The sequence below is a fragment of the Lampetra fluviatilis genome, chromosome 32, assembly GCF_964198595.1.
Source record: "Lampetra fluviatilis chromosome 32, kcLamFluv1.1, whole genome shotgun sequence".
Lineage (NCBI taxonomy): Eukaryota > Metazoa > Chordata > Hyperoartia > Petromyzontiformes > Petromyzontidae > Lampetra > Lampetra fluviatilis.
Window position 1 is genome coordinate 11,331,344 of NC_136306.1, and position 10,990 is coordinate 11,342,333.

Below are 10,990 nucleotides of genomic sequence, written 5' to 3' on the forward strand. Positions count from 1 at the left end.
GTGCATGTGCGTGTGCTTGTGTGTGTGCTTGTGTGTGCGTGTGCATGTGCGTGTGTGCTTGTGTGTGCGTGTGCTTGTGTGTGCGCGTGCGTGTGCTTGTGTGTGCGTGTGCTTGTGTGTGCATGTGCGTGTGTGCTTGTGTGTGCATGTGCATGTGCGTGTGCTTGTGTGTGCTTGTGTGTGCGTGTGCATGTGTGTGTGTACTTGTGCGTGCGTGTGCATGTGTGTGTGCTTGTGCGTGTGTGCTTATGTGTGCGTGTGTATGTGTGTGCGTGTGCGCGTGGTGAGGGGCGGTGGTGTAGCGGTTAGCGCTACGCTGCGCTACGAACCTGGCCACCCGGGTTTGATTCCCGCTCACGGCCAACACCAGAGTGACGATTATCTGAACCGGTCCTGGGCCTCACCTAGGTCGACTCAGCCTCAAATGAGTACCTGGTGCGATGTGTAAACGTCGCCACTGGGGAGACAAAGGCGGCCGGGCGTGGTTGCTGACCACCCAGCCCCCTCGTGTGCCGTGCCGGCCTTCATAGCTGCTGCTCGCCAACAGCACTTGCCACCGGTCTGCTAAGGCTACACGGGTGATCTTTGTCTTTGTGCGTGCGTGAGCAGAGCGGTCAGCGTGGCGGTGGCGAGCGCGTGCTGCTGCAGTACCACTACACGCAGTGGCCCGACATGGGCACGCCCGAGTACGCCCTGCCCCTGCTCACCTTCGTCAAGAAGTCGTCGGCCGCCCGGCTGCCCGACTCGGGCCCCGTGCTCGTGCACTGCAGGTGCCCCCCCCCCCCCCACCCGCAGAGAGAGCGTGCGTGTGTGCGGGAACCAGCGCCCTGTGGCCTGTAATCTAGCGCTGTTGTGGAGGCAGCAGCGAGGGTTGGTGGATCGCACACAGATGGTGCGAACTCCCCTCCCGCGGCCGTCAAGGAGGAGCCGTAGCCCTGGCTCGCCAGGGGAGTGCGGCACACAAACAATGTGTATTCCGCCTGTTCCATCTCTCTGGGATAGAGTGTTTCCCCCTCACACACGCGGGTTTCCTCCAGTCACTCCGGTTGCCTCCAACACGTACACACTCACTAATTGACCGATGACACCTCCATATGGAGAGCGACGCAGAGCTTGGTCAGTCGTTGGCTCCGGCTCATCGTGTGATGCCTTGCCCGGTCATCTGTGGTTCCTTTTTTCCTCTGAGTCTCCCCTCCCCTATCTCTCTCTCTGAGAGTGAGGAGCGATCACTGTGTGAGTTGAAATTAATTTCCATCGCCACCACTGCCACCATTGCCACTGTTTCCACTGCCACCGCCACCATCTCCACTATTGCCACCATCGCCACTTTTGCCACCACCGCCACCATCGCCACGCGACTCATCTCTGCCGCCGTGCGGGTCTCGCGGTTGCAGTGCGGGCGTGGGGCGCACGGGGACCTACATCGTGCTCGACTCGATGCTGCAGCAGATCCGCGACAAGGGCTCCGTGAGCGTCATGGCCTTCCTGAAGCACATCCGCAACCAGCGCAACTACCTGGTGCAGACCGAGGTGGGCACGCGGGCGGCCACGCCGGGTGGCGTCGACGGTGCCCTCGTGCTAGCAGCTCGCTGTGCCGATCACTCGCTCTCTCGCTCCCTCCCTGGCTCCCTCCCTCGCTCTCTCGCTCCCTCCCTGGCTCCCTCCCTGGTTCCCTCCCTGGCTCCCTCCCTGGCTCCCTCGCTCGCTCCCTCCCTGGCTCCCTCCCTGGCTCCCTCCCTGGCTCCCTCCCTGGCTCCCTCCCTGGCTCCCTCGCTCGCTCCCTCCCTGGCTCCCTCCCTGGCTCCCTCCCTGGCTCCCTCGCTCTCTCGCTCCCTGGCTCCCTCCCTGGCTCCCTCCCTGGCTCCCTCCCTGGCTCCCTCCCTGGCTCCCTCCCTGGCTCCCTCCCTGGCTCCCTCCCTGGCTCCCTCGCTCGCTCCCTCCCTGGCTCCCTCCCTGGCTCCCTCCCTGGCTCCCTCCCTGGCTCCCTCCCTGGCTCCCTCCCTCGCTCCCTCGCTCTCTCGCTCCCTCCCTGGCTCCCTCCCTGGCTCCCTCCCTGGCTCCCGAATTACGAATTCCCACTCACAGCTCGTGCTGTGTGTTTTCCTCGTGCTGTGTCCCCAATAGTAAACAAAACTGGACTGTTGTCGTTGCTTCATCACCGCAATGTAAATGCAGGTTGTACGTATGTCTGATGGACTTGTAGCCAAGTTCATCAGACATACGTATGTAGCCAGCCGTGCAAACGTGATGTTTATTGTTGTTGTTGTTGTTTGTTGTGTGTGGCCGTGCAGGAGCAGTACGTGTTCATCCACGAGGCCCTGCTGGAGGCCATCCAGGGCCGCGAGACGGAGGTGGCCTCCTCGAGCCTGCACGCCTACGTCAACGGAATCCTCACGCCGGGGCCCTCGGGACTCACCCGCGTCGAGAAGCACTTCAAGGTCTGCCGCCCGCGGCGACAACTCTCGTCGTTGTGTTTGCGTTCTGCCGCGGGTTGCTTGGGCGCCGCGGTGGCTAGGAGATGTTAACTCCCTTTCTTGGTATACAGGAGGACGTGGGTTCGATCCCGACCCTGACGCCTGCTGCTGTATATTTTAAGTTTTCATATCTCTCTCTCTCTCTCCCCGTGGTTGCTTGGATTTTTCTCCGGGTCCTCCGGTTTTCCCTCCACATTAAGAATCAACATCGTGCGTTGAGAGTATTTCACTGATATACATTTCCACGTGATGATGAGCCAATTCGTTGAGCTATCATTTTTGGCCAGGTCACTTCTGGAAAAGAGCTGCATAGTTCAGTGTGCCTGACCTGCTAAAATTAACAAAAAGTTTAGTCTTCAAATAAAATTAGCTTTTAGAATAGTTTTGGAATTGTTAATGTCCGAGAATTTTGCACGCTGTGGGCTTTGTCACAAACCGAATTCAGTCCACTTATTCGGTACTCTGAATTCAGTCCCTTAAGAAGCTCCCAACGCGTATGACAGCAGCAGTGTGTTCAGGAGCCAGTGTGGGGGTTGGCTCCTGGACACACGTGGAGGCTTGCTGCTGGCCACGACGGGAGGGCTTCGAGAGAGAGAGGAGTTTCTGTTGTTTTTTTGCCGTTCCTCCTCCATTGAAGGAGCGCAGACTACAGTGATGTATTGTGCGGACCACCTATTGACGTCCTTACCAGTCTGTTATTTTTCCGCTAACAATTGCGGTTCTTTCGGCAGCTTGTACAAATAAAACCTCGCCAAGTTTGTAAAGAAGAAAAATCCTTCTAACAGAAAAAATGATACGATGAATTGCGTCGGTTTTTCATTTTGTTAGTTTTACGATGGTCATAATAACTTCAACTCGTGACACACACAGTTTTCGCTCGTTCTCGAAGAGCGGAAACTCAATCTTTTCGGGAGATGATGGCGATCGTTTATGGATGCCGAAGATGAGCGTTTCGTTTGACGCAAGGACGACGTTCACCTTCCGAATCGGTTCGTGTGTTTTTGGTTTGTCCGAGTGTGCGAACGGAGCTGGGGATGTCACTACGCTTGGCCGTGCCCGTTGTGTCGTTTGCAGCTAATCCTGCAGAGCGGCTTGCATTCAGACTTCACGATCGCCCAGAAGCCATTCAACCAAAACAAAAACCGCTCCACTGCCGTCTTGCCGGGTAATGCACTCAGCAATACGCACAATAACACACTCGCACACGCGCGCACACAGATGTGCGCGTGTGTGCTCACACACACATGTGTGGGCGTGTGTGCTCGCACTCACACTTGCGGACAAATATATACGCGTACGTGCAACAGACCAGGGATCCCCAGTTTAGCCTTATACAGACTGTTGGGGACAGTGCTGTTAGCGAGCACCTATTAAGGCTGGCACGGAGCACCCAGGGGCGTCGTGCGTGTGGCCAGTATCACATCCGTACCGACTTTGTCTCCCTAGTGCTGTGGTCACACACTATGCCAGCTACTCCTTTAAGGCCGAGTCAACCTATGGGAGGCCCAAGACTGGTTCAGATATCTACCAATGACGTGGGCCATTGATGGGAATTGAACTTTCTCGTCACGGAGTTTGTCGTGCAGCGCACGAAGCACTGCGCCACCACTCCCCACGCGCAGTACATACGCGGCAGGTTCACGCAACTTGTGCCGCCGATGTTACGCTTGGCCAGGAGGCAAACGCAGATCAGCAGGAGCGCAGGAGCGGGGATTTAGCCACGACCGATGTGGGCCGTGAGCGTAGCGCAGTGCGCTGACCACCTCACCACGACCGCTCCCCGCGATCGCTCCGAACGTACTCGTACGTTCACTGGTGCACATTCACACGCGCAGCCAAGAGAGGTTGCCACCTGCCCTGGTTTTCCCACGATTGTCCTTTTTTTGAGGTAGTGGCTGTCCTCAGAAATCTGTCCGTCTTCCTGGGACAGTAAATTAGTCCGGGTTTGTGCCAGCTTCGTGATTATTCACACCACTCGAGGCGACGCATTCCGTCTGTGGTCCTCTCCTCTGCTGACATTGTGAGATATTCTACTTCCCGTGACGCGTCATGTTTACGGCACCTCACAGGTGGCACAGTCACAACACCACGTGTGTGCGCACACCGTGTGCCGTGTAGATCACTGGATATTGTCATTATTCCTGCGCCTGTTTACCCGGAAAGCCTCGCTGAGTCTCAGGACTCCTCTGGGGAGAGTCCTGCCGAGTGTTCGTCGCGGGGGGGGGGGGAGGGCGACGTCGCCGCTACGTGCCACGAGCCTGCCGCCCCACTGGGAGACTGTGTGTGTCGTTGTGCTCTGTCTCTGTGTCTAACCGAGCGGCGCTACCCACAGTGGAGTCGTCGCGAGTGGAGCTCGCCTCCCTGGGGGACGTCGAGGGCTCGGACTACATCAACGCCTCCTACGTCATGGTGGGTCAGCGCCTGCCCCCGCCACCCCGGCCACCCGCCCCGCGCAGCTGCGCGTCCTCTCGCGCTCTCGAGAGTCTCTCGGAGCGGAGCCGAGCGGCCGAGCGAACGTAACGCGTGACGTCCTGTTAAGTGGTCAGCCGGCTGAGCGTTGAAGCCACACTACGATGCGTCGCTGCCCGCGGCCGGGCGGCCGGGCGGGCGGTCAGCTGGGGCTGCACTCGGGCTCAGCCCCCCCCTTCTCCGACCCACAATAATCGCCATTATAATTATACGTCATCGTCAGCCAGGTTCAGTCCACGGCTGGATGAACGCATCAACCTCTCATCATCAAAGCGGTGGAGCCCCACGTGGGTCACATGGCGCGTGCACACTGCGCCCCCCGGTGGGTTAACGCGTTAACGCATCCAGTGAGTTAACGCGTGAACACCCCCCGGTGGGTTAACGTGTTAACGCATCCAGTGGGTTAACGCGTGAACACCCCCCGGTGGGTTAATGCGTTAACGCTCCCAGTGGGTTTAATGCATCCAATAGGACAATGTTTCAATGCTTCCAGTGGTTGAACCTGTTAATGCCTTACGGCCCATTGGCCGCTCTTGCACTTGGGAAGCCAGCGATGAAGGGAGCGCTGCCACTGGCAATGACATCCCAGCAAGAGAAACGCGGAGACACTGGAGGGGTGGTGTGGCGGGGGTGAAAGCAGAAAGGAAATGAGAAAAATCCACAAGCGATGTCATCATTCCTTCTGGCTGTGTTTATTTATTGGTTGCCAGCATTTTTATGATACGATATCAAATTTCGCGATTATCGTGATATCCGTTTTTGTAACTTCACAATTGCATTCCACATTGGTACTGTGTGCTTTGGTCTACTTCCCGGTACAATTGAATAGCGCTTTACAAAAGGTTATCCAAATGCAGTTGTGATTAACATATTCCTGCCATGACTATTATATTTATTGCAACTTAACAATCTACAACGCTCACAGTGTTCTCAGTAACACCATGAACAATTAATTTAACGTACTATGAAAATTAAGACGTCATATAATTGCCATGCCCTAAATCACTCTCATATAGGTTTTGCAGAGCACTGATGGATAACAGATTTTTTTTTTACAACTTTAAGGATCGAGTTATTTCGTAATAGCTTGTTCAAGAAATAGAACATTTAATGTAAATCAAAAAACGAGCAAAACGACAATCGCGATGTAAGGACGCTCGTCAAAACGGGACGGCGCGATGATCGTGGATATTTAATTGTCACGTCGCATCCGTCAGCACGGCAGCAAATAAAGATTCTGCGTCTGCGCTGCCACGTTCCGGTTTGCAGGGCTATAGCAGCAGCACGGAGTACATCATGACTCAGCATCCGCTGCCAAACACCACCAAGGACTTCTGGAGAATGATCTGGGACTACAACGTACAGCTCATCATCATGCTCCCGGGACCTCACCAGGACAAGGTGACACTGACGAACACGTGACCTGGAGGGTAGCTGGGTGGGCGCTGCGCTACGAACCCGGCGACCCGGGTTCGATTCCCGCTCGCGGCCAACACCAGTGACGATTATTTGACTCAAATGAGTACCCGGTGCCACGTGTAAACATCGCCGCTGGGGAGACAAAGGCGGCCGGGCGTGGTGCTGGCCACGCACCCCCCTCGTGAGCCGTGCCGGCCTTCGCGGGTGCTACTCGCAAACAGCACTTGCCCCAACAGTATGTTAAAGGCTACACGGGGGACCTTTGTCTTTGTGTGTGCGTGCGTCTCCACCGCGCGCAGGACGGGGAGGAGTTTGCCTACTGGCCCCGGCGCGACCAAGCGATGCACTGCGAAGGCTTCGGCGTGTCGCTCATCAGCGAGGACCGGCTGTGTCTCTCCAGCGAGGAGCAAGTGGTTCTCCGGGAACTCATCCTCGAGGCAACGCAGGTGCTCCCACACGTTCCATGCTTCGCTCGCTCGTTCACCTTGAAGGCCGTAAAGCTGCCCGCCGGAGATTTTGCCCAAGAGAGAGGGATCCCATCCTGCGAATGCACGCCTCTCCCCGGCAAAGCAATCCGACAGCACGAATACAAATCATTGTTTGGTTGATGGCAGCGAAGGGCGCGGCGAACGACGCGGAAACTCGACGCGTTCGTCAGCGGCGCCGTGGCCCTGTGTAAGGTCAAAATATACAACGAGGCGACGTCACGGGGCAGAGCTTTCTGTGGCTGCGACGGTGGCGATATGGCAATGCAAATCAGGTGTCTCGGTGTTTAAACGCTGAAGCCATCCCCTCTGCAATTCTCCACCATTCCCTGCGTGCGCTGCTCGTGTGTGCGTGTGTGTAATGGGGAGCGGTAGTGTAGCGGGGTTAGCGCTACGCTGCGCTACGAACCCGGCGACATGAGTTCGATTCCCGTTCACGGCCAACACCAGTGACGATTATCTGAACCGGCCCTGGGCCTCCTCTAGGTCGACTCAGCCTCAAATGAGCACCTGGTGCGGTGTGTAAATATCGCCACTGGGGAGACAAAGGTGGCCAGGCGTGGTGTTGGCCACCCACCCCCTCGTGTGCCGTGCCGGCCTTGTAGATGCTTGCGAACAGCGCTTGCCCCTACAGTCTGTTAAGGCTATACGGGGGATATTTGTCTTTGTGCGTGTGTGCTCTCCATCTAGCGGGATTAACCAACAACAAAGTTGGATTTTTATTTCAACGCGATCTGAAAAAGTCAACAAACAACACCCAACTTACCCTTGCAGCGTTGAAATCCTCGGCAATTTGCGCGGCTCACGGCAGGTTTCGTGCCGCGGTGAACGCGCGTCACCGCGACGCGGCGAGCGTGTCCTTTTGTAACGCGACGCATCCGCTTGAGGAGGCCCAGGTGGTAATGCTCGTTCCACTTGCCCCTGGCAGTAATCGCAGTGGTGAGATGAAGCGGATTCAGGCTGCTGCTGCTGCTGCTCGCTGGGGCCAGGGAGAGCGCGCTTAAATTGGCAGGGAACCGCGGCGTAAAGGGACGCCGTAACGACCCCTAATCACCCATACGAGAGCAGGGCCGGCATGTAAATGTTACAAGCGGTGGGGGAGGATATTTTCGTACTAATTGAATGTGATTAACGTCTCCCAGGAAAGATATCCCAGAGCAAATGAATCACTCCGGGTCTGAGAGAGGCAACGGGCTGCGGGGGGAGCGTGGGGGAGAGAGACAGTTGTTTGTTTCCGTCGGTGATTCTCCGGCGCAGCTGCGTGCTGGTGCAGCGCTCGGCATTGTTCCGCGGTGAGCGCCACGAATTGTTGGCCGAGTCGCTGGGTGGTGGGGTGAGTGGCTAAAAACCTGACGTCACCTCAAGACGGACACTGCGGACCCGGCCAAAGTGATTCCGCAAGTGAAATTGCGGACAATTGCTAAGCGACCTATTGAAAAGGCATGCATGGAGTGTGCCAAACTCGGTCTGTACCGGTTGCGTTCAGCCTTCCGTGTATTCGTGTTTGATTATTAAAGGGCTTGGCAGGCCTCTCGTTCAACAATAAGGGACAGGGCAGTACATATGTGCACACACACATGCAGGTATTCATAATCAGGAGCCATCATCTATCCACTGCTGGATGAAAGCCTCCCCATGCAGTCACCATTCCCGTGGTCTCGCAATGCGACGATCCGTCTAGCTCCTGCACACGAGGCGAGGGGAGCCGCGCGGGCTAGGAGATGTTAACTACCTCGCCTGGTATGCAAGAGGTCGTGGGGTTCGATCCCGACCCTGACGCCTGCTGCTGTATATTCGAGTTTGAGTGTCTCTCTTTCTCTGGATTTTTCTCTGGGTCTTCCGGTTTTCCCCTCCACATTTAGAATCCACATCGCACGTTTGCAGTAAATGGCTCCTATAAATTTACAATCGATGATAAGCTGCTTCGATGAGCTATCATTCGCGATAGCCACGTCGCTTCTGAATAGCTCAGTTGGCCTTACCTGGTAAAATAAAAAATAGTTAATTTAGCTTGTATGTACGTACGTATGCTGAACTTATTTTGCACCGTACGTAGCCAACTGCGCAAATCGGCGGTGCGGGGGGTAGAGACCACAAACACCAAGCACTAGAAGTCGATCAAAGTTTCGTCTGTGAGCTCGAGTCCACCACCACGCAGTTGGAGTGCTGGTCGAGCGATGTTCACGGGAACGGTGGACCCACGCCAGCGGCCGCAGCGCGACGACGAGCGTGACGTCGCTGACCCGCGTGACGCCCTCCCCGCCACTCCGCCCCCCCTCTCGCCGTGTGTCGCCAGGACGACTACGTGCTCGAGGTGAAGCACTTCCAGTGCCCGCGGTGGCCCAACCCGGACGGCCCCATCAGCAGCGTCTTCGAGCTCGTCAACATCGTGGCGAAGGAGGCGCTGACGCGCGATGGCCCCACCGTCGTGCACGACCTGTGAGTGGAGAGGGCGCGGAACGACGCGCCACGCACGCCACGCACGCCACGCACGCACGCCACGCACGCACGCCACGCACGCACGCACGCCACACACGTCACGCACACCACGCACGCCACGTATGCGAGTTGACGGCGCGATGGGTACGGCCATCTGGCCGTGGTGCACACTGGCACGGCGTCGTTCCGATCAATAATGTACCGCGGCGAGCGCCAGGAATTGGTCGGCCTAGTCGCTGGGTAGGGCGAGTGGCTCAATATCTGGAAGTCACCGCAAGACAGACAATGCAGAGCCAGCCAAAGTGATTTCAAAAGTAAAAATTGCGGACAATTGCTAAGCGGCCCATTGCAATGTCATGCGAAATGTCGTTAGCAGCATCCAACATTTTTCAGTGTGCCAAAGTCTCTACATGTTAAGTTCAGCCTTCTGTGTATTCATGTTTGATTATTTATTTAAAGGGCTTTGCAAGCCTCCCATTTAACAGTAAGGGACAGGGCTGTACATATGTGCAACAACAACAACAACAACAACCGCCATTCGTCACTAAGTGGCGGTGACGTCACCACGACGCTTGTGCGCACACACAAACACAAACACTGACATGTATTCATCATGAAGAGGCACCATCTATCCACTGCCGGATGAAGGCCCCCTTCAAGCAGTCGCCATTTCTCGTGGTCTCGCAGTGCCACGATCCGTCCAGCTGCCGCACACGAGGCGAGGGCTGTCCTCTGAGCGTGCGTGCGGATATATCTGCAAGAGCGTGTTCCGGCAACCACCTGATGATGCTGGTTGTGACTACAAGAGCAACGTCGCAACCAAGTTGATGCACGTCGCGGGTCGCTCCCCAGCGCTGCTCAAGCGGAAATAAATTGGCGGCGTTTGTTAGCGGCAAAACTTTATTCATTGGCCGTGTCGGGTGGAGAGAGGTGTACGACTAAGCATCTTATCTGCGCGACCTGACCCAACAATGAACCTAAATATTGGTCATTAAAGCTTACACAGTGTTCAATGAGTATGTATGTAACTGTATTTGTACTTATGTGTGTGTGTGTGTAGAGCACTGGCCACATATTCTGTTCAAGGCTATATGTGGATTTGTCTGTGTCTACCCGTGTGTGCCCCTATCTGCCCGTGTGTCCTCCCATGTGTCCTCCCGTGTGTCCTCCTGTGTGTGCTCCCGTGTGTGCTCCTGTGCGTGCGTGCGCCCCGCAGGCTGGGCAGCTCAGTGGCCGGCACGTTCTGCGCCCTCGCCACGCTCTCGCGGCAGCTGGAGGAGGAGAACTCCGTGGACGTGTTCCAAGCGGCGCGCATGATCAACCTCATGCGGCCCGGCGTCTTCTCTGACGTCGTACGTGCACGCCAGTGGCGGCACACGGCACACGGCACACGGGACACGTGTGATCCGAATCGCAGCTGCCAGACCTCTCGCCCACGCCTGCCAACGTGGCCGCACCGCCCCACTGCTCGACCACCTCTGGTGGCTCCCAGCGCGCTCGCGGATCTCGTTTTGTGCCGTCACGTCGGCGACAATTCGTTTGAAACGACGTCAGACGTCGCGCGGAGAGACGTGCGATCGCTCGCCCGGCGGGCCAAACGCTATAACCGCGGCGGCATCCCGACTTTGAATAAATTGGTGTGGGGGGGGGGGGGAACCTCACCGTGAGCTTCCACTCCTCTCCTCTCTCGAGTTCTCACAGCTT

The 10,990-nt window shown here is 56.8% G+C and overlaps 1 protein-coding gene across 3 annotated transcripts in view; it reads left to right on the top strand.

The window, feature by feature from the left end:
- LOC144943768 (receptor-type tyrosine-protein phosphatase gamma-like) overlaps positions 1–10,990 on the top strand; it is a 156,025-nt gene that overhangs the window by 140,260 nt on the left and 4,775 nt on the right. For all 3 annotated transcript variants that reach the window (XM_078871578.1, XM_078871577.1, XM_078871579.1), the window contains 9 exons: positions 610–770; positions 1,395–1,530; positions 2,292–2,438; positions 3,549–3,639; positions 4,807–4,883; positions 6,213–6,344; positions 6,662–6,808; positions 9,144–9,286; positions 10,503–10,638. In XM_078871578.1, coding sequence (XP_078727704.1) covers positions 610–770; positions 1,395–1,530; positions 2,292–2,438; positions 3,549–3,639; positions 4,807–4,883; positions 6,213–6,344; positions 6,662–6,808; positions 9,144–9,286; positions 10,503–10,638 — 1,170 coding nt within the window. The remainder of the gene's footprint in view (positions 1–609; positions 771–1,394; positions 1,531–2,291; positions 2,439–3,548; positions 3,640–4,806; positions 4,884–6,212; positions 6,345–6,661; positions 6,809–9,143; positions 9,287–10,502; positions 10,639–10,990) is intronic.